The sequence below is a fragment of the Octodon degus genome, unplaced genomic scaffold, assembly GCF_000260255.1.
Source record: "Octodon degus isolate 3935 unplaced genomic scaffold, OctDeg1.0 scaffold00052, whole genome shotgun sequence".
NCBI classification, from domain to species: domain Eukaryota; kingdom Metazoa; phylum Chordata; class Mammalia; order Rodentia; family Octodontidae; genus Octodon; species Octodon degus.
In genome coordinates this window covers 4,510,557-4,534,440 of record NW_004524628.1, presented here as the reverse complement: position 1 = coordinate 4,534,440, position 23,884 = coordinate 4,510,557, and the positions used below count along the sequence as shown (strand labels likewise).

General features: G+C 42.7%; 1 protein-coding gene across 3 annotated transcripts in view; it reads left to right on the top strand.

The window, feature by feature from the left end:
• Tmem131 (transmembrane protein 131) overlaps positions 1-23,884 on the top strand; it is a 187,070-nt gene that overhangs the window by 149,877 nt on the left and 13,309 nt on the right. For all 3 annotated transcript variants that reach the window (XM_004633173.2, XM_023717378.1, XM_023717377.1), the window contains exons 26-32: positions 3,543-3,694; positions 4,164-4,306; positions 4,686-4,872; positions 5,845-6,030; positions 7,298-7,456; positions 7,824-8,419; positions 22,317-22,492. In XM_004633173.2, the coding sequence (XP_004633230.1) occupies positions 3,543-3,694; positions 4,164-4,306; positions 4,686-4,872; positions 5,845-6,030; positions 7,298-7,456; positions 7,824-8,419; positions 22,317-22,492 (1,599 nt within the window). The remainder of the gene's footprint in view (positions 1-3,542; positions 3,695-4,163; positions 4,307-4,685; positions 4,873-5,844; positions 6,031-7,297; positions 7,457-7,823; positions 8,420-22,316; positions 22,493-23,884) is intronic.

The window sequence follows — 23,884 nt, the reverse complement described above, 5'->3', positions numbered from 1 at the left end:
AAAAAAAAAAAAAAGCCAGTGTAATACATTTATTGGAGAATATCAGGAAAGTTCAGTAACCAGAACTTCATTTTCTCCATGTTTATAACAAAAAAAAATACTTAAGACATAAATGAACTAGCAGGGCATAGTAGCGTATACCTGTAATCCTAGCACTTGGGAGGCTGAGGTAGGAGGATCACTTTTGAGTTTGAGGACAGTCTGGGCTACAGAGTGAATTCAAAGACAGCCTTCACTGCATAGCAAGACTCAGTCTCAAAACAAAACAAAGACATAAATTAACTAATACCTTTTTTATTGTGTTGTCTATAAATAATATTTGTAAAATGCACTAAACTAAACATTTCATAGGAAAATGCATGAATACTCTAGACCTCAAAATTTATTCTAAATTAAAAATTCCATGGAAGGCCCCTAGGAGGAGCTTAGGATAAACTCTATCCCACTGTTCTAAAGAACCATAGAATTGTGGTTCTCAAAATATCTGGTCACAGGATTCCATTACAGTCCTGAAATTGTTAAGAAATGCATAGAGATTTCTTGTTTATATAGATTACATCTATTAATATTTCCGAATATTAGAACTTGAAATTGAGAGCCGGCCAGATAGCTCGGCAGGTGCAGCAACCAGGGTTTGATCCCCAGCATGCCATGCCAGCCCCACCCCCAGGGCACACTGAGACAGGGTTGAGACTGGGCCTGGTGACTCATGCCTGTAATCCCAGCACTTGGGAGGCTGAAAACATAAGGATCGCTAGGAGTCTGATCAGTGTAGTGGGACCCTGTAGACCATGTACTACATACATTAAAAAAGAAAAAAAAATTGAAATTGAGGGCCTTTAATCTATTAATTTTATTTGTTTAAAATAATAAATCTAGGGCTGGGAAGGTAGCTTGGCAGTCTTAAGCAATTGCCTGGCAAGTGTAAGGACCCAGGTTCGATTCCCAGTACTGCATGCCATGGTGGCCCCAGAACCCCATGTGTACCATGCCAGCCACCAAACCCAGTTGTGGTGGTGCACACCTGTAATACCCAGCACTGGGGAGGCTGAGACAGCAGGATCTCTATGAGTCTGAGGGTGGTGAGACCCTCTACCTAATTAATTAATTAATTAATTAATTTTTAAAATAATAAACCTATTCCATTTAACATAAAATTAAAAATGTAAACTGTGATAGCTCAGCAACGTAGTGCCTGCCTGGCAAGCGCAAGATAGTGAACTTAATTCCCAATATCAAAAAAAGGAAATCTAGCTATATTTTAAGAAAAACATTTGTTTTGCAAGAATGGATTGTTCTGTGTTTTTGTAAACCTATTTTAGTGGCTCTGACTTAATAGGCAGATGGATTTTTATATCTGCTTCTTTGATTCTCTCAAGATAAGTTTTTTGGCTGACCTCTGATGAAAATCTGACCTGATGCTTACATATAATTGGAAAAACAAGGAGCTGACTATGCAGTATCCAGAAAAATCACATTAGTACAACCACCAATCTCATCAGAAAATGAGTATTAGAAAGTGGCCAAGCTCATAGGAGTACATACAATTTATATAAAATTACAGATTTTTCTTAAAAACGTTTCATCATTGACAACAAATGTTTGTGTTAAAGGTGTAAAATCCCTTATTTTCATGAAAATGCCTGCCAGGTACTCAAGGCTGAAGCTAGTTTATTTCATCTCATATGCAGTAGCTGTTCAGCCAGCCTCGTGCTGGAGCATTGATCTGCATACTCCCTTTTTAATAAAGGAACATGAGCCCTGCAGCAAGATTGATAAACTTAATGTTTATTATTTCTCTATCCCCACCCCCTTTTTAACTTGTAGTTTTATATTTTAGAATAACTTATATTTTATGTTTCACTGAGTTGCTCAGGCTGGGCTTAAATTTGAGATCCTTCTGTCTCAGCTCGGGATAGTGCACTACACCCAGCCAGCTAAGGGCTTTCTGTTCCTCAGTCCAAGTGCACGGCAGTGAAACATGCAGTGGCCACTCAAAATTTGACACCACTGCCTGGATTCAAGGGAAAGGTCAGCAGTTTTACCCTCCTTTGCTTTTGCTGACCATCAGTGCAAATGTCAGTGTAGTGAAAAATGCAAATAATATGTCAGTATTATGCTTAAAATAGTTCTGACATCATGAGTGCCCTGAAAGAGTCCCTGAAATCTTGAGAGGTTTGGATTAGGCCTCAGTGGTAGCCCGAAGGCATCATAACACCCTACAGTGTTTGTCCTGTTATTAGAGTTTAAATTTGCTAGTGTTTGTTGAGAATACATGTATAATATATAATCATATCCATGAATTACCAAGAATATTTAAAAGGGAGTTATTCACCAGGCACCTTCGAACAGTCAGAATATTCTGTTGTCCCAGTAGACATTGACAGAAAGCAGTGTAAGATGTAGAAGACAATTTTGCCTCAGAAGCAAGAGTTAAGAAGTACTATGCTTCATAGAGTCCGTGACTGTAAGTTCTGCCTGTAGACCCCGTGCTTTTACCATAGACAGATCTGTCAGTTCCTAGGAGGCTTTGCCACCAAAAGGCCCAGAAAACATTAAAAATCCAGTTCTGTTCAAATGTCCTTGTTTACAAAGCTGGGGTGCAAGTTCTGTTGTCAGTGGGAGGAAGGTAGAGAAATAGCTTATCTTTAATTTTGAAAGACCCATTTTAGTCTGTCGGTTGTGTCTGTTCAACAGAGGAGTTGTCAAGAGGAGCTTCCCTGGGTCAGCAGAGAGTCATGAAGAACCTGGGACGCTTAGAGCCAAGTGTGACCAGCCCTGAATGCTTAGGCTTGATCCTTAGCACTCAGAACAGTTTATCTTCTTAAACTATGTTTGGGTTTTTTTTAAAGCTTTTTAACCTTATTTGTAACTGGCCATCAGAACATCAGATTTTTAGATATTAAACCATTCGCTAAACTTAAATCATGAGGTGATTTTGAAGCAGTAACTGTGTGCCTAATTTTCAAATAAAATTCAAGAAGAGATTATATAAATTGAAGATACTTTACAGGTAAAATACATGCCGGGGGCCAGAGATATATCTCAGTGGCATAAGCGCCTGCCTGGCATGCACAGGTCCTGAGTTCAATCCCTGGTACCACAAAAAAAAGTAAAACACATGCCTTCACCTAAAGCCCTTGGCTGGCCCTCTGTGGAGAGGGATGCAGCAGCAGGACCTAAGGGCTGCGCAGGTGCTAGCTTTGCACCTACCTTAAGCTGTTGTTCACCTTAGGTCTGTGTCCTTTTCTCTGTGTCCTGGTAAGATTTAAAATACCTGTGCATAGAAGCAAACACCTAGTACACAACTGAGAACTTTAGTGACCTGTACAGCAGAGGCTTTATGGACTTCATGCAAGATGCAAAGTCTCATCTCGGGCACCCAGCCTTGGTTGCTAGCTAACTAGTGTCTGAATCATGCAGGATAAAGTTGTTTGCATAATTGATTTGAGGCAGTCTCCTGGGCTGTAGATGGGGTAAAAGAAAACACATTTTTCAGAGAATAGATTAATAACTCCTATTTGTCTGCTCAATGATTCCAGGCTCATCCCCTGCAGAGTTCAACAGGATTTACAGAGGGCCCCTCTCGACATTTCATTTTAAACTTAATTTTAAAACCTGGAGAAAAGAAATCTGTCAAAGTAAAGTTTACTCCAGTTCACAACAGAACTGTTTCTTCGTTAATCATAGTCAGGTAGGTTCTGTGATGTAGGTATGGGTTGGTTTTTAGTACTTACATAAAAATCCTTAAGTTTCACACTCAAAAACTTACATAATACCTTACTGTAACATATGTGACTCCAAAAAAATTAAACACTCTTTTCTGTGCATTTTTAAATTTCTACTCTTAAATTCAGTGTATTCATTTCTTGTTGGCAGTAATAGGGATTGAACCCAGGTTCTTGTGCACTAGGCAGGTGGGCAAGAACTGCCACTGAGCATACCCCTCCTCTGGGTGTCAGAGTCTCACCAAGCCACACAGGCAGACCTAGAATTTGTAAGCCTTTTGCCTGAGTCTCTTACTTGCTGAGATTACAGGCATGTGTCCCATGCCCATTGAATATCTTAATTTCTGTGTGGTGACATAAAATAAGTAGAAATTACAGAAGAAAAGATTATACAGACTTAATGGTGAAAGATCTGTAATTCTTGTTCTTACCTAGAAATAATTTGACTGTGCTGGATGCTGTCATGGTCCAAGGACAAGGAACAACTGAGAACTTGAGAGTAGCAGGCAAGCTTCCAGGTCCAGGAAGTTCCTTACGCTTTAAAATCACAGAAGCATTGTTAAAGGATTGCACAGACAGTGAGTATTCCCAACAGTGCCCACAGCACAAATTTTAACATTTACTTTCCACAGCAAATAACTCACAAAACGAGGGGTGTTTCTCTTTTTGCACACCTGTGTATCAGTGTTAGATGCTTAAGATCTCAAAGAAATCCAATACCATGCACTCAGGGTTGTTTACTGGATCTTTAGAGATGGAAAGTGGCATACTCAAGTACAAAAAGGAAAACAGTAAAGTTTTGCCATCCTGATGAAACTTGAGGAGTGGCTGATTTCTTTGTCCTATGGGGGTGGTTCACAGTCTCTGGCATACAGAGATTATATATTTAATGTGTGTAATGTAGAATGCACAATTTGTGTTAAGATTCATCTCATGGTTTTTTTTTTCTCCCTTTAGGTCTGAAACTAAGAGAACCAAATTTCACATTGAAAAGAACTTTTAAAGTAGAAAATACAGGACAACTTCCAGTCCACATAGAAGCCATTGAAATCAGTGGCTATGCGTGTGAGGGCTATGGCTTTAAAGTCATTAATTGTCAAGAGTTTGCACTAAGTGCTAACGCCTCTAGAGACATAGTCATATTGTAAGTATTTTCTTAGAAGGTACAACATATTGACTCACTCACTTCTCTCATTCAATCTTGTGCAAAGGTACATTTTCTTGTTACAAAAAAATAAGAGATCTTTATCAGTGTTTCATTTGATTTTTTTCACATAATCTCACATTAAGGATTTCTTTATATTTTTGTTTTCAAAATTGTAAAACTTCTATCTTCAAAGTGAATCAGATAATCTTAGAAAATAATTTCAGAATTACTTTCAGAGCTGTTAACGCCTAAATGTCTGTCTCAGCTGTTGAACAGGTTGTACACAAAGAATGTATACTTCAGTCAAAAGATAGTTTTAGTACCTGTATTAGTAATAGTTACAGCATATTTTGCAATTTAATTGATAACTTGTTTTGTTAAAGTTTATGTAATAAAAACCTCTCTCCACTGAATAATAATTTCATGATATTACTACATACAAAGCATAGTGCTTGACATCTAGAAGTACACTAAAGAATAAGACCATTTTCCTCCAGGTACCTAAAGTAAGCAAAATATAAAACACTTGTAACAATAAACAGTACTGTAGAGCATAATACAAAATCACTAGGGCTAGGGATTGTTTTAAAGTATTATGGGCAGTGTAGACTAGGTAAAAGAGGAAGGAACAAAAAAAAAAAAAAAGAGGAAGGAACAGAACAAAATAAGGGACAGCCCTAGACACTACTCTATTCTTTTTTTTCTTTTTTGGCAGAATCGGGGATTGAACTCAGGCCCTTGCACTTGCCAGGGAAGCACTTATTCCACTGAGCCATCTCCCCGGCCCCCCTAATTCTTCTTTTTTTTAATGTAATTTCTCAAATTACCTACAGAACACAGTTGTACATTAACCTCATGGAATAGCACGTTCAAGTTCTTATTTCAAAGATTCACAGGACTGATGTTTTGTTTAAACTGCTTCTCTTCTATTTCTAAACCTCAGCCTTACTGCTGTCCTTCTGGTCTTAGGTTTACTCCTGATTTCACGGCTTCTAGAGTTATTCGTGAACTGAAGTTCATAACGACCAGTGGCTCTGAGTTTGTATTTGTATTGAATGCGTCCCTCCCGTACCATATGTTAGCAACCTGTGCAGAAGCCCTACCCAGGCCCAACTGGGAGCTGGCCCTGTACATCATCATCTCAGGAATAATGAGGTACTTGTGTCTTCTTTGGAGGTTGGTACTCCCTTGTTACTGGACACCACTTACCAAGTGTCCACTGGGTCCCAGTCACAATACTAAGTGCTGGAGGGTGGCAGCACACAAAGCACACAGCTGTCTTCACCACACTTGCCTGCTGTTGCAGGTCATTAGAGCCAAGCCCTTCTTGAGTGCAATATAAAATAAACAGCCCTCCTTACTAATGAAATTAGTTACACAAATGAAGTACATGTTAATTTCATAAGTAAGCAACTAATGCCTATAACTTACCAGGTAAAATTACTTGATTTACTTAATAATCATGTGCCTCAGGGCTGAGGAGATAGCTCGGCAGTCCAAACACCTGCCTGGCAAGCAAGCACAAGGACCTGGGTTCGATCCCCACTACCACATGCTGTGCCAGCTCCAGAAAGCTAGGCGCAACATTCTGGCCACCAAGACTGGGTGTTGTGGCATATGCCTGTAATTCCAGCACTGCGGGTGCTAAGACAGGAGGATTGCTACAAGTCCGAGCTGTGTAGCAAGACCCTGTACCAAATAAATAAAAGATTTTTTTTTAATTTTTTAAAATAATGATAAGTATGTGCCAAGGGCTGGTGAGATAGCTCAGCAGATTATGTTCCTGCTTTGACAAGCACAAGGACTAAGGTTCAATCGCTGGTCCTGCATACCACCCTGGCCGCACCCCTGGGCATGTTGAGCCGGCAACCTAGTCCAGGCGTGGACACCTATAATCGACACCTATAATCCCAGCACTGGGGAGGCTGAAAACAGGAGGGTCACTATGAGTCTGAGCATAGTGAGACCCTGTAACAAATACATAAAATGAAAAAATAATAATAGCAAAATGAAACTGATTAGAAACATTTTTCTAGGTCCTCAAGATCCTTTTTTTCAATATATTTCATTATGTGTTTAGAGAGTCAAATATAATTTGCATAGTTACCTGAAATATCTCTTAAAGTAAAAAGAGTTGGCCCCAGAGTTAAATCTCATATTCATCTCAGTAAAGGAGAAATTATCCTCCATTTGCATCTTCTGATACAAATGATTATTTCCTTCATACATATAAAGTCTCCATGTACGATAGCATCTTATAAAAATTGGTCTGCAGATTTTTATCCAAAATACTGTTTTGGCTTTTCATCTTTTCCATTAAAAACCATCATGAACATCTCCTTCCTTTGTATCACAGTGTATGTTACCAAAAACTGCATTCATGGGTCCTCTCATGCTAACAGTCCTGACTCAACCCCCACAGTGCGCTGTTTCTCTTGGTCATTGGCACGGCCTATTTGGAAGCTCAAGGAATCTGGGAGCCATTTCGGAGGCGACTGTCATTTGAAGCCTCGAACCCACCCTTTGATGTAGGAAGGCCATTTGATCTCAGGAGAATCGTCGGCATCTCGTCTGAAGGAAAGTACGTTTGCATGATGCAGTTAGTGCTCTAGTGCATGTAGAGCTGACTGACGTAATTACAAAGGAAAGAGACGTCTTTCTGTTGATCTTTGCTTGAAAGAGTAAAAAAAGAAAACCTGTGGTTCTAATTACACAGCAATATACTAAGCACTAATGCCAGATGTGTTTTTACCACATAGGTCACTGACTTGACTTCCAAATTTTCACATAGAAAAGACCCTGGAAGATTGTGGCAGTCATGCCTGTCTCTTGCTGTACTTTTCTCAGCTTCTATTTGTGATGGCCATCCTAGTGAAATAAATTTAATACTAGATTTTGTGGGTTGCTGTTTACTCATCTTATCTGTAAAAAGTTGGTCCTTTTTTCAGCTTGAACCTCGGCTGTGACCCCAGTCATAGTAGAAGCTTTTGTGGAGCAGGCGGCTCATCGTCCCGACCCGGTGCAGGGAGTCACAAGCAGTGTGGCCCATCGATCCACCCCCACAGCAGCCACAGCAATAGAAATTCAGCTGATGTGGACACTGTCAGGGCCAAAAACAGTTCCAGTACCTCAAGCAGGACTTCTGCACAAGCAGCCTCCTCACAGTCTACGGGCAAAGCAAGCCCCCTTGTCTTAGAGGCAAATACGGTGACCCAGGGCCACACAGCAGGCAGAAAGTCCAAAGGAGCAAAGCAAAACCAGCACAGCAGCCAGCACCATGGCCACAGCCCACTGGAACAGCCCTCGCAGCCACCGCCGCCACCACCAGTGCCTCAGCACCAGGAGCCACAGCCCGAGCGGCTGTCACCTACCCCCCTCTCACACCCTTCCCACCCAGAACATGCCAGCAGCACAAGGCATAGCTCTGAGGACTCAGATATCACCAGTCTCATAGAAGCCATGGACAAAGACTTCGACCACCATGACTCCCCACCCCTAGAAGTGTTTACAGAGCAGCCTCCATCACCACTGTCAAAAAGCAAAGGTAACCATCACCCATTCCTTCTGATGGGGAGGCTGGGCTTACGGGTGAAGCACAAGGGCTGTCAGGATTGCAGTTGGATAAACAGCTGTGCTGGGATGTTCTTTGGCTCAAGTGCACAACGCCTGTCAGGCGTCAAATTCTGCATCACACTGCACGTAGATGTATCCCTGGGTCAAAAAAAGATTTGAATTTTTTGGATTGCTTCTCAAAATCAGAAATTTGCTACGCATTTACTGTTTTCCTTTTCAGCTGCCTGTGATTAGGGCATTATTGTGATAAAGAGCATTGTTCATTATTAAAAAGAATTTGGACAGAGGTAAAATGGAGATCATCTGCCTTTTTTAACTTAAAAATAGGATTTCCACACAGCCTTTCCTGCAGAGCAGGGTTGGCAAGCCAGCCAGCAGGCCAGATCAACCCCCTGTTGGAATTTGTATTAGAACACAGCCACAGTGGTTTGTTTATGGGCTGTTGTCACTAGCTACTTTCATGCTTCCACCGAGTTGGGTAGTTGCCACAGAGACAGCGTGGCCCACAGAGCTGAAAATTTATTGTCTGACAGTTGACAGAAAGTTTGCAGAGCTCTGCTTTAGAGTTCTGCCTCCTTGGCTGAGGGGATGGCTCAATTTCTATTCTGACGGATGGCCCAGCCTCCCCGTCAGAAGGAACAGGTCATGGTGGTCGAAGTCTTTGTCTAAGCACTTGCCTGCCAAGCACAAGGGCCTAAGTTCAATTTCCAGTTCTGCCAAAAAAGAAAAAAAATAATAAAGAGTTCTGCCTACTGCCTTGGTAAACTATTTCAGAGAAACAAAGTACGTGAAGGCCCAGTGGCTTCACACACCCCCAGCTGCCAATGCATAGTTCCTCTGGTCAGGACCATGGGTGCAGCAGAGCCAAATCCTCTGGTGCCTGCTAGACTGCAGGTAGATGCCGGCCGGCCAGGCTGACGTCATCTTAAGGTGACCTGCTGTGCTTCCCGGCTCACACAGGTGGTTGATGGCAGGTTCTGTTCCTCACAGGCACAAGGCACAGGCTGAGGGCCCTGGTTTCCTTGTTACAGTGGAAACATCGAGGCCTATGGTGGCTCCTGTCTCTTCAGACAGTCACAGATGGCATGTGACCTCTCCAGAATGAGCAAGAGTGCACGAGAGAACAAAAGCTGGCAGAATGGAAGTCAGTTTTCTGGGATCTACTGTTGAGAGTGGCATCCCATTAGTTCTTTCTAAAAGTGTTTGGAGACAAGATTTCAGTGTGTTCTCCAAGCAGCTGGCCTTGAACTCACTGTATACCCCAAGCTGCCCTCAGACTTGTGATCCTCCTGCCTCAGCCTCCTGAGTGCTGAGATCACAGGTGTACACCACCGTGCCCAGCTGATAGCCCATCAGTTTTGTAGTGTTCTCATTAGAAATATAGTCCAGGCCACACTCCAGGAACTAGAACTCTACAAGGGCATAAATGTCAGGAGGTAGGCATTATTTGACACCATCTTAGCTGTGTGCCCACCATGCACAAATGGATAGGCTGACTTGTAACTTCCACAACAAAGTGAGAAAAACCTAAGCAGTGGCCTCTAGCTGTAGCTCAGTGTTAGCCCTGTATAGCCTGGACTTTCATGCCTTCCTTTCTTTCCTGAGGCAGCGTGCTAATGTGTATTATTACCCCATGCTGTTTAGGCGCCTCTATCCCTGATCAGTACGTAGTTTCTGCCTTTGGTTCGCACCCAGGACGGGGAGCTTGGTGGACCTAGGAGAGCAGAAGAGACCTGGCATCCCAGAGCCTTAAACTGCTTTTAAGACTCTTCATCCCAGTGATATGAAGACTAGCTATGTATGATGAGTCCTCCAATTCACATACATTTGTATCTGTAAAAATGTCTTGAACATGATTTGTTAACCTCAACAGTATCCTCTTTTGATTGACCTATTAATAGGACATACATATTTTAGCATAATTGTATAGTAATATTAGATGAGTACTTAAAAACTTTTTTTTTTTTTTTAATTTTAGGGAAGGGTCTACAGGATGTTGGGCCTCACTACTAGATGGAACTCGTAGTGATCCACCTGTTTACAGCCTCCCAAGAGCTGGGATTACAGGCGTGCACCACCACACCAAGTCTCAATTGCTGTCTCAGTGCACCCTAGGGGTGGGGCTGGCAAGGCAGGCCTGGGGATTGAACCCCCAGCTCCTGTGCCTATTTGCAGGCACTTTAATCCACTGAGCTGTTTGGCCAGTCCTAAAAGCTCTTTCAAAAAATCAGATCAAGTTACATATGTTGTCCCCTACTCTGGGCATAATTAAAATAAACTGTCTTTTATTATACAAAGAGTTGGACAGTCAAGTTGAATAACTATGTGTATCTGAAGTAGGCTTCTCACATGATAGTTCCGCTTTTCTTCTCAGGGCTATTCATTTGAAACTAAAAATGAAAAAAAAAAAGTTTTCTTTTTTAAAATTCGCAATAGCCCCAGAACATCTACTAAAAGATATCCAGTGGTAGAGCACAAGCAGTGGATTGCTAGTGACATGTGAACCCACAAAGAGACAGCAGTGGGTTCTCTACGTGAGTGGTCACATTCGTTTGTTGTCCTTCCCATGGCTGCTGTTCAGAAAGAAAGAAGAACCCAGAGTGCACATGTTTTTCTTCAGTGCTTTTATTGAAATGTCTGTAGACAGTCTTTACAGTGAACTTAGAGCTGAAGGAGTGGCCCAGTGGCTCAATGGTAGAGTGCTTGCCTGGCTGTGCAGAGCTCTGGGTTCCATTCCCAGTATCCCAGCACATCTCTCCTCCTGAAAAAAATGAGATAGGCATTGATCCTGGACTGCAGAATAGTTGTGTCACAAGCCTTACTCTCTTGGCTTTCTAAATCTGCTAACCCCACCTACATAAGGTCATCATGTTTACCTGGTAGATGAATGTTATGTTATTAGAAGCAACCTGTTCTTTTCCTGTACCTACCCAGTATCTCAAACAGAATTTGTTCCTTAGGTGGAGCTTAGGTCTAGCTTCTGCAAGCCATGCAAAGTGGCCTGTCTCCCAGGTAATATAACCAACCATCTCCTGAGCTCCCCTCTGGTTGGGCACCTTGTAGTCTCCAATCATTCTCTTATCTTCCCTCCAGTCACTTTCTGACAGAAGGCCACAGGAGTTCCCATTTTTCATTGTTGGCCTGAACAGGGATTGTGTAGCTGGACAGTCATGGGATTTTGTCCTTCTATGTGTCTCCTACCTGGAACAGTTTGACTGTGTGGCCTGGATGGAGGCCAGGATGGATTGAGGGCTAAAGGCCAAAATAGCTCTGAACCTGGCACAGTCCATTCTCAATGTCTGCAGTAACTGCAGTCATTCTCATTGCAGGTCTGGCAGCTATGGCTTTATTGAAGGCAAGGAGTGACATAGTGACGCCACATCAGGAGGCAAACAAGGCCGGGCCTCCTGCTGTGCACACAGGACCATATGCAGTTAGGCTTCTTGTGTGCTGCTGTATTTTTGCTCACTTGAATTCAGTATCGCTGCGTGGATCACGAGGTTGATGATTTAGATTAAAGAAGGACAAATTTTTTTTAATCACTAGCTAGAAGTCTACTCTGTCTTCACAGCAGCACCAGATTGCTTTGTAGACTTGCTCACTATTCAAACTGCTGTATATTTTTGTGAGGTTCCTATTGATGTATTCCCAGAAAAATAGAATATTAATATAGATTATTAGGTGTAAATGCCTTTAAAATTTTAAAGGCCATATCTGCTTAGTTAATTCACTTTTGCTGATCAGATAGTACCCCACACAGACTTCACCAGTTGTGTCCTGACCAGCTCAGATCAAAATGACAGATTCTCAAGCCATATAGACACTGCTGAACTACCAGAGAATTACAATTTCATAGTGTAAATGCAGCCTTGATTATCAGTGGTTTTTACTCTTCTGAGTACTTATTTTAAATTTAGAGGGAAATGGTAGATATTTTGATGGGATAATTTTCAAAGCCCAGCCATCAGGCACACCCAGATTAAAGGCTGGATCTGCCACTTACGAATTGTGACTTTTAGAGAAAAGTACTCCTCTGAGCCTCCACTAGTCACCACCTGTATTATAGGTTGTCATAACAATGGTTACTCTTAGGACAGGAAATAGCACAGACAGCCTGTAGCCTCTGCTGAGTTGAGTGTGGCTGTGGAATATCCTGGCAGAATTATCTGCCCAGAACTCAGTCTTGAGAAGGGTGGGAAGGGGATAAAGACAGAGTCCTGAAGGAGGGCAGGACTGACAAAGGCAGTCAGCAGCCATTGTGAAGGAGACCAGGCAGGAGGAGGGCCAGTGGCATGTGGTCAGCATGTCCCCGGAAGCCAGCGGTGCAGAGGCAGGCAGCATTCTACACAGCCTGGCAGTTGGAGTGTTATCTGTGACCTTGGTTGGCACAGATGGTTTCCATGAAGCCTTAACACTGGAAACTGGCTGCTGTGGCTTCAAGTCACTCATACCAGCCTGCTAGCAGGGTGGCGAATCACCATGTTGTGGGCACTTACATTTAACCTGTACTTTCTGGGTTCTTTAGCAAGAAAAAAATGCATATATTGTGTGGTACTAATTGTGATGAGAAAAAAAGAGCAAATGGTGCTTGAAAATATTTGTGGGCCAGGGACAAAAGGTCAGCGGAGCTGAGAGCAGTGAGGTTGATCCAACACAGCAGAGCCGCATTGTCTCCTGTACCCTAATGACTCGCATCACTTTACATATTTTTGCAGGGAGGAAACTCAGGCTAAGAAAGCTTAGGTCAGGGCAATGCGGGAGCCACACTCCAGTCTGTGCATATCAAACCTTACACTGTCCTGCCACTTAGAGAGAAAGGAGAGGGAAAGGTAGTAGGCAAAGCCAAATTCCCTCCAGAGGTGTGGTTTGGGTGAGTTGGTAATGATGAAGAGGTGGCAGGTGGCTGTCGGGGACTTTTGATTTCAACTAACATAGCTATGACTGACAAACCAGAGGGAGAAGGGATGAGATAGGAACAGAAAATAGACAAATAGGAGTAGTCAGACTCCAGATAGCTAGGAAATCTATACAGATTGTTTTATGGACATAAGATTTCATTTCTCTGGGATACATGCCCAGGACTCAGTTCCCTGAGCAATATTACAATTGCCTGTTTAGTTTTTTAGTAAACTACCACACTTTTCCAGAGGTAGCTGTTACTGTATTTATTCCATTTCCACCAGCAGTGTAGTGTAGGTGTGAGGTACACCTGCACTACTGCGTCCTCATCAGCATTTGGTAGCATCATTATTTTTTCTACTAGAGCAGTTCTGATGTGATTGTAGCATTTGTTATCTCATTGTGGGCTTAATTTATGTTTCTCTCATGGCTTATGATGCAAAGCATATTTCTATGTGTTTATTTGACTCTGTTTATCTTCTTTGATAAAACATCATGTCTTTTGCTCATTTCTAAGTGAGATTGTTTGAGAGTTTTTTATATTGTTGAGATTTGAGATAGTCGTCCTTCGTGACAGACATGATCCACAGATTTTTCTCCTAGTCTGTATCATGCCTCCCACCCTACTGCACGGGTGCTAAGGATCGAACCCAGGGCCTCCATATGCTAGGCAAGCACTCTGCACACTCCTCGTGCTCTTAAAATCCATAATCCATTTTGAGTTAACTGTTGTGTGAAGTGGGGAACTTGGATCACAATTCACTTTGGGGGCAGGGAGTTACTAGTTATAACCTCAGGTTCCTTTATAGGGCTATTCATTTATCTGCTTCATGTTAGGTGAGTTGTGATAGTTACAGATTTTCATGAAAGTGGTCCATTTTAACTAAGTTACCAGTGTATTTGTGTGGAGTTGTTCATAGTATTTTTTTATTGTGGCTTTTATGTCTGTAGGATCTGTAGTGATACCTCATGTCAGTACTGATATAGGTAATTTGTATCTGGTCTTTGTTCCTAATTTGCCTTCCAATCTTGCTAGAAGTCTGTTAATGAATGTGCTCTGTTTCATTGCCATTGTTGTTTATCTGTATTAATTGTATTGATTTTTACTCTTTTTTTTTTTTTTTTTTTTTTTTTTTTTTTTTGCTTTGTTCTGTTTTGTTATTGAGTCTCAAACCCAATACTGAGTCTCAGTACAAACTTGCAATACTGAGTCTCAAACCCAGTACTGAGCTGAATCCCATCTTTTTTTGAGACAAAGTTGACACCAGGTTGCCTGTGCTGGTCTCAACCTTGAAATCCTCCTGTCTTAGCTTTCCAGAGTCCTGGGATTACAGGAATGTGCCATCATACCTACGTGAGACTTTTCTCATTTTCCGTGTATGTTTTTTGTGCTATAAATTTCCTTCTCAGCCCTCCTGTACCTGTATCCCACATATTTTGATCTACAGAACTTTCATTTTTCAGTTTCATAGATTTGCCTGAGACTTTCTGTGACCCACATTTTATTTAGAAGCCCATTTCACTCTTAAGTGCTTACCTTTCTGTTACTGCTTTTTTACTTAATCCCTTATAGTTGGAAAGCATAACTGATTGATTCCAGTTCTTTTAAATGAAGAGGGTTTGTTTTATGCCCCAGAATTTGGCCTTTCTTGCCATAATGACAGTGGGCACCTAAAAAGAATGTGTATCCTACCTTTTTTTTTTTAGAATAGTTTGTAAACATCCATTAGATTCTCTTGGTTGGTTGCCAGGCAAGCGCTTATTCTACTGAGCTATCTTCCCCAGCCCCTGGTTTTTAATTTTTGGTTTTCATTGTTGAGCTCTTCAGTAACCTTTCTGGTTTTCTATTTATTTGTTCTATAGTTGAGAAAAGGTTGTTGACATTTGTCTCCAACTCTAAAATAGATTCTCTTTCAGATGTGTTTCTCTGCAGTTTGTGGCTCTGTTTAATGTGCATACATTTAAAGTTGCTGTAGCTTCAGCTTTTCATCACTCAAAGGTTTGCTTTAATAATAATATAGTCATCCCTGCTTTCCTTTTTACTCATGTATCCACAATGTATTTTTCATCCTTTTACTTCCAGCCTGCCTATATCATTATCTCAGAAGTGAGTTTCTTATGGATATTACAAACCATTTTCTTCTAATTAAATTGTTGCTATAACTATATGTTCCTGTATCTTTGTATAACTTTTTTAGTGGTTGTTCTAGTTATCACATTATATATACAGTTCTTAGGGCTTGTCTTACAAGTTTAAGTGACATATAGAAACTTCACCTCCTTTTATGTTCCTTTGCCTTACACTCTTGTAACAGTTTTCTTTAAAATTTCCACTGCAAGGGCCAACCAGTTAGCTCAGAGGATTAAAGCACCTGTTCGGCAGATGCAGGGGCCAGGGGTTTGATCTCCAGTGTGCCATGCTGACACCACCCCCAGGGCATTCTGAGACAGTGACTGAGACTGGGTATGGTGGTGTACACCTGTAATTCCAGCGCTTGGGAGGCTAAAAAACATGAAGGATCACTAGGAGTCCAATCTGTAGTGAGACTCTGTAGACCCTGTACTGAATACATTTAAAAAAAAAAAAAAAAAATTCCACTGCATACATTTAGATCCAAATCAGATGATGTTAGAATTTTTACTTCAGGCATTGCACATAACTTAAGAAAAATTAAGCTTGAAAGAAAGCCCTTTGTATATCCCTATATTTTTACATACTCTGTTCTTTTTTTCTAGAACTCCAGTGTTCCTTCTTTTGTCATTTCCTGTTTTGAGAATTTGATTCTTTTTTTTTTTTTTTAAGTAAGTCAATTAGTCAAATTCCCTTAAATTTTTCTTCCTCTGAGTGTGTCAGGATATTTTCACTTGGGTATAGAATTCTGGGGTGCAGGTGGGTTTTGGGGGAGTTGTGTCTTTTATGGGTTGTTTTGTTTTGTTTTTTCAGTTTGATACAGGCTCTCACCACGCAGCTCAGGCTTGTAGTGATCCTCCTGTCTCAGCCTCCTCAGCCCTGGAATTACAGGCATGTGCTACCATGCCCTGTTTGAGTGGCCAGCACAGGGCGCCCAAGGTTCCGGGGCCCACAGGGTGATCAAACCCAGGTCCTTGCACTCACCAGGCAGACTTAGCCTGCTGAGCTGTCTCCTCAGCCCTTCTTTATTTATTTATTTTTTTTAATTTGCAAAATGCTTCCTTCTGCCTCCATGATCTCTGATGACAGTGACAGGTCTTGTCATTCTCATTTTTTTGCCCCTATAGATACAATCTTTTTTTTTTTTTTCTGGCTCAGCCCCCCCGGGGGTGTGGCTAGTGTAGCTTGTGGTGCCGGGAATCAAACCGTAGTCCCTGCACTTTTGCCTAAGCTTGTCTAAGCAGGCACTTTGAACCACTGAGCTATCTTACCAACTCTATAGATATGATCTTACTTCTCGCTAGCTACTTTCAAGGTTTCTTTTTCCTTTTTTGCTGTTTGGTTTGCTTTTTTTTCATAAATGTGATTTTAAGTCATATAGATTCCTTTGTTTATCTTATTTGAGGTTTTCTCTTTCTAACTTTCTTTAATCTGTAAGTTTATATCTGTCAAAATTTGTTTCAGTCATCATTTGAGTATTTTTTTTTTTTTTCAGCTTGACCCTCTTTTTCCTCTCCTTCTGAAATTCTGATACCAAGAATGTTAGATCTTGTTAGAATCACACAAGTCCTTGAGGCTTTATTTTTTTACTCAGTTTTCTCTGAGTCCTGTTTTTCTGCATTCAAATTTCCTGATCATTTCCTGTATCCTCCATTCTGCTACTAAGCTTATGTACTGACCTTTTTTTCAATTATTTTTCAATTTTGTTATTTTCTTCTTTATATCTTAAATTTCTTTGCTGAGGCTTACTGGGTTTGTTTTGGTTTTGTTTTCATTTATTTCAAGTATGTTCATAATTGCTTATTAGAGCATTTTAGGCTGCTTTCATTTTGTCAGATAATTCTAACATATATGTTATCTCAACATTGGTGTCTGTTTATTGTTTTGTTTATTCATTTAATTTGCAGTCTTCCTAGATCTTAGTTTGCAGGTACCTCTAGATTGAAATCTGGACCCTTGAATATTAATTTCTGGGACTTTGGGTCTTATTGGGATAGCGCTGTCTGGTTTCTGCCAAGTAGAGTTAGAAGTTCTGGCTCTAGCTCATCATGTTGACACCCTCCTCACTCCAGCTGCATGGACCTAGAGTGGGCACTGCCCACCCATGTTGGCCACACAGACTGCTGTGTAGTGATAAAGGTGCTGACTCTGACACCACCGGCAGGGAGGAGGAGAAGGTTGGTTCCTGAGTGCTAGAGGGGTACAGGGTGGAATGAAACCCCAGCTCCTCCCTTAGCCTCTTTGACCCCACCATAGTGGACAGATTGGGTGCCTGGTTTCAGCCTTGCAAGGGTGAGGTCACATCTCCCCTGGCCAGCATGAATAGAGATGCCCTCCAGTTGGCCAGAGTAGAGCAGTTGGTCTTGCTGCTTTCCCCCTTCCCCACCCTTTTGGCTGGAAAGGCTAGCTTTATGTGAGGGCTTGTCTGTGCCATTGGTATTTGTGGATAGGTAAGTGGGACCAAAGGAAAACCAAAGACCATATGTCACTCTCCACTTAGTCAGAATCTCTCCTATTAGAGCCATTTCATGTTTATTTTTTTCCTGCACTGACTGTCTAGGGTTTTCAGTTGCTTAGCAGGAAGAACAGAAGAAAATATAGCTATGCCATCTTCCCAAAAGTGAAGTCTTCAATTTTTTAATTGGATTTATGCTTGAGTTAGAGGAGACCTCAGGCTCCCTTAAATCTAGGGGCAAAGGAGAATTTAAAACTATTTAGTAGAGAATTGTAGTACAAAGTCAGAGATTCGTAGATTTCACAAAAACCATTCACTGATTCTGAGCACTAATTCTAGAAAAGCCCTCTGTTAAACAGTATTATGGTCTACTTTTTGATGGGTACATTATTAGGAGGGATTGAGCTGGGGTAAGCATTTGGACTGAGCTTATAGGTCTCAGTGCCGGTCGCACTCGTGGTACATTTCATACAACTTTTTTGCAGCATAGCAGGTGCTGCTGAGGGCTGCTGAGGACAGAGCAATCAGAAAGGCCCAGTCTCTGCTCTTGAGATGCTTCAGCTGTGACAGACACAGTCAGTGGTGGGGAGGTGTGGGTGCTAGAAACCCAGAGGGGGATCTTGAAAGAACTCATTGTCCAGTGTTTGGTGGCCACAGTAGCAAGCCAATATGCCCATCCACGAGTCTCCTTGAAGGCGATAGGAGTAAGCAGAAGGTGACCAGCCTCAGGACTGTTCATCAGCTGGTGCTGTGAGCCTGGTCAACCTGCCTGCTCTACCACAAGCCCTTCTGTGTCACCAGGATCACATCAGCATAGTCCTTCCTTGGTCACTTCGGAGGAAATGCGTTCTGAGTGTCTCTGAGCTGCTTTCCTCTCTGCTCCTGCCATATGTACTTGGGCAGGTTAGTTGCCATAGTGATTACACACAGTTAAGTCATGGTTACCTGAAGGCTGGAGACAGGCAGTCTCCTCCCCATGCACCAAGGTGATCCATCCTTGAAGGTCACTCTCCTGGTCAGTCCTCTTTAGCTGACAGTGTGATGTTTTGATAAATGTTTGCATTATGGAATGATTAAATCAAGCTGATTAACATGTGTATCACCCCATATACTTAATATTTTCTGTGGAAAAACCATTTAAAATCTTTTTGCAACTTTGAAATGTATAATTCTGTTAACCATAGTCATGTTACTGTGCAGTAGATCCCAGACCTGTTCTTCCTGTCCACCCGATGTAATCTCCTCCTCCTCCTCCTCCACTTCCCAACCTCTGGTCCCCACTAGCTGGTCTCTGCTTCTGTGTTACTTCACACCTGTTAGGCAAAGACTACAATGTGAACACATCGAAACATCATCTTGGCCAGGCACAGACGCCTCTAGTCCCAGCTACTCTGGAGTCTGACACAGTAGTATTACAAGGTTAAGACCATCTGGGGCAACCTAACATGATTTTGTCCTAAAAACATTTGTTTATAAAGGTCTGGACATGAACATGAGTGCAAGGCCCTAGGTTCCGTTCCAGTACCACCAAAAACAACATGAAATAGAGCACCTTAATCTCCATGATTCTGTCTGTAATATAATTTATTTGTAATTTTTTAGTTTTAAAAAAATGTAAATCTTCACCAGTGATAAGGGTTGGCTAGGAATGACAGAGAAAAGGGATCCCTCAGAATCCCTCCCCATTTTCTGAGCACTGGCAGCAACATGGCAGCATGAAGGGTAGTTTGGGCTCAGAAAATGGAGTGTCTGTCATAGTCAAGGGTAGGGCTCTCCAGGCACAAGACAGCAGCAGGCCTGAACAGATGGAGGAGTCCAGATTAGGAGAATGTGAATTTCATCCTACAGAGGAAGGACAGAATTAAGTTCATCAGGTTTAAGATGTCTCTAAAGGAAGTTGTTGCTGCCAGTGAGGAAGGAAGGTGGAGAGGAACTGAAAGACTGCACTGGCGCAGCAGGCCAGACAGCAAATAATAAGCCCTGAGCCAGAGAAGGAGCTGTGGGGAGAGCTCAGAGGAGGCCCACCCTGCTGATTGATTGCTTAGTGAAATTGCGCTGTTTAGAGAACTTCTTCCAAATGACCTAGAATCCCCCATTTGCTACTCTGAAGGACAGACACACCCAGAGGACGCATGTATGCCACAGCCCTAAGAAATGAATTGTGGCACTGCATACCAGCGTGTTGTGTGTTGGTGCTCTAATGAGCTGGATGGCATTTACAGGCTCTGAATAGTTGCTGTCCCCCAGTCACTCAAGGGCATGTGCCCTCTGAAGTTTTCTGGTTCCTTGGTCCTGGAATAAGGTATAATTTGCATTTCTAACAAGTTGCCAGGTGATGCTGATTCAGCTTGTCTGGAAAAACAGTTTGAGAATCTTACAAAAGGCTTTAGGATCTCTCCTCTCCTTAAAACCTGATCTTTCTACCAGAAATCAGCTCCAAGGAAAAGACTGTGGGGAGCAAGCTTGCATTGAGAATCAGTGTTCCCTCACCCTACCAAATATCAAGGGAAGACAGAGCCCACTCCTGAGCAGTCTTGGGGAGACAATGACTTCCTGCAGGTAGATGTGGCTCCAGTGTTACTCTAACTGGTCCTCCAGTCTGTTTTTCTGGGAAAGCACACCCTTTTCCCTATGACTTTAAAAATTGACTTTGGTTTATTTCTAGCCCTTCCTATTATGAAAGTTTCAGGTTATCGAAAATATATATCATTTATACGTGTCTGTCTCTTACCTAGGAAGCCCAAGCTTGATAAAATTGGATAATCACAGGTGAGAAATGTACTGGGGCACTAACCTTGGCCACATGGGAAAGCTAAAGGTCCTCTGCATGTGGGCTCCTGAGCTATCCGAATGCTCCTGGCCAAGCAGGACGTGCCCCCTCCCCTTCTGCCCTGGTCCTCTGAGGGTGCCCAGGACATGACAGTAAGCCAGTGTGTAACTCAGTGTTGCAAAAGCCTCTTAACTTTTTAGGTTAATATCTCAGTTACAGGTTTTCTAGATCAGGCTCAACAAACTTTTTTCATAAGGGAATAGGTAATAGTGCTTGAGGCTTTGTTCTCTGCCTCTGTTCTCTGTATCCTATCTTCAACCACCGAAAATGTAAGTCATTCTCAGCTCACTACCCATATAAAACAGGCTATAGGCTGGATTTGGCCATTGGGCCACAGGTTGCCAGCCCCTTCTCTAATGCCAAGGTGTAAGTCCCTAGAACCTATTCACAGAGGCATTTGTGGAGACAAAGTTGTATAAGTCACCATTTTCAGAAGAATGTATCTCACAATGGTGTCAGCTGCAAGTGGGTTCAGTGTGGCTTTGTAGTTCAGCAGCTCGCACCTGCCACTCTGTCCCTATAGGACATCAGCCTTGTTCATCGTCTTCATAGTACACAGAACACTGCCTGGAACTGTGTCGTGGCTTGGTTCTTATCTGTCTTAGTACATCTGTATCTGTTAAACTATTACTATTTTCCCAGCTCCATCTTGGTATTCTGGTGCCAGCTGCCATTCTGTAGTCCCTTATAATCCCCTCACTACATCCCTGTAAGGTTTTGTCTTCCCACTACACACAGGAGCAACCCAGGGTCACACAGCTGCTCTGTAAAGCCAAGGTTGGAATCAGCCGCCATGGCTGGGCTGCCCCAGTTGACAGCACACGAGCAGTTCATCTCAATATTACCACTGAGCTTCTTTCTCAGCCTGTTTCAGAGGCTCTCTGGTTTTCACTTTGTGACTCTGCAAAGCCCCATCAGTGAGGAAATATTTTTAGATGTTCCAGATCTCCTGCATTTGTCCAAATCTACCCAAGTGCACACCTATGCCAGGTGCATTCTGTTGTACATAAAACCATACCTCAGTAATTTAATCAGAAAATCAAGCCTGCTTTGGAAAGCTTTAAGAGAAAGTAGCAAAAGAAACCTTTGTTAAGGAGAAAAGTCCGGCCCCGCCCCCAGGCTGCAAGATGGAGACTGCACTTGGGAGTCTGTAAATAGGAGGATCACTGAGTCCGATCTACACAGTGAGACCCTGTAGACCCTATACTAAATACCAAAAAAAAGGAGAAAAGTCCAACTTTTAAAAAAAAAAAAAAGGTTCTCACTATGCAGCTCGGATTCGTATTAATCCTCTGTTTTCAGCCTCCCCAGTGCTGGGATTACAGGCTTACACCATGACACCCAGATTCAGTTGATGGATTAGCACACCCAGGGGTAGGGCCAGCGTGGTATGTGGTGCTGGGGATGGAACCCAGTCCCTGCACTTGTCTAAGCAGGCACTTAATTCACTGAGCTATCTCACCAACCCTTCCTGCTTCTTTAAAAATAATAATAATAATAGCTTTGTTTTCTGAGCTATTTACAAATCATTCTCCTTTGCTTTTCATCCCCAGGGAAAGGAAAACCTCTTCAACGCAAGGTTAAACTGCCGAAGAAGCAGGAGGAAAAGGAGAAGAAGGGAAAAGGGAAGCCCCAGGAAGATGAGATGAAAGACTCTTTGGCTGACGATGACAGCTCCTCTACCACCACAGAAACCTCGAACCCCGACACAGAGCCTCTCCTCAAGGAGGTTCGTGGGATTGTGGAGGGATGTGGAGAGATCAGCCGCCACAGGCCAAGCGCTGTCTTGCCTCATAGATCCTGGGTTTAGGACAGCACTGGGGGGTCACGTGAAACATCAGCATGCTTAAGGATCGCTTCTTGTACACAGGTCTACCTACAGGGTCACATCTGACTCTGGGGACCAGAGATTATTTCTCCCAGGGAAGAGCATTTGGAAGCTTGTAAATAAAAGCAGATGAACCTGAGAGGCAGGGAACACCTGCGGTAGTGGCTGCAGGAAATCCATCTGATTTGCAGTGCAGTTTTCATTGTGTCCTCTTGTGACTGCTAAAAGCAGGGCTTTGGTATCTGCTAACTGTTCATCCAGTGGAACAGTGACTGGCCTAGAGAGAGTGTGACCCGGAGAAGCTCACCCTGAACTGGTGGCCAACCAGGGCATCAAGGACACTGGCTGCCTCATCCCTGGAAGTCCCCAGCTCAGGGTACCACCAGCTCAAGAATAATGGCACAGAGTGCTGGCCCAGGGTGGCCGTCAGGACCTGCAGGGTAAAGTCCCATTTGTCAGCGTGTCCAAAAGTATGAGTTGCAAGTGTTGTGCAAAAGAACAAGGACAGGGGCTGGTGAGATGGCTCAGTGGTCTAAAGCACCTACTTAGAACAAGCTTAGCAAAGCACAGGGACCACGGTTCAATCCCCCAGCACCACGTGCCAGCCAGCCCCACCCCCTGGTGGGCTGAGCTGGCCACACACAAAAATAAATAAATAAATAAATAAATAAACAAACTAACTTAAAAAAAGAACAAGGACAGAGTTCTACTTTGGCCTTATTTTTGGATAAATAGATTCCAAATTTAAAATGATCATAGTGTATGCTGTAATGTTGCAGACCAGAATCTTTTTAGTTTCAATCTAGAGATCTAAGGAACATTTATTAAACACACAACAGTGTCAGCTGGATGGATGAATTCTTAAAATGTGTGTGTAACCCCTTTATGTCAGCACTGTCCTCTGCATGTCCTCTCAGGTGGCATGGTGTTTTGTTTCCTCTTGTAGAATGCCTGCCTGGTACTGGAGTCATGCTTTTGTCTTCACTTTAACAAATTGCTCGGGAGCAGCACAGCTACCAGTGCTAATCTTGCAGGGTGTCCTCCATCTCTGCTGGGTGGGTGACATTTGGGGAGCTCTTGACACAGCCATTTTCTCCAACCTGCCTTTCCAGCTTCTGTCCTGGTCACCCTCAGCGTACTGGCTCTGACTGACAGGCCTGTCAGCATTCTCTGTACCCTGCAGCATCGTTCTGCCCCACCCCATCTCTGTCATGCAGCCTGGTTCTGCGCAGATGAGCTCAGAGTCGTGCGCGCCCTCCCAGAGGCCTCTGCACTTGCTCTCCTCCCCCAAGC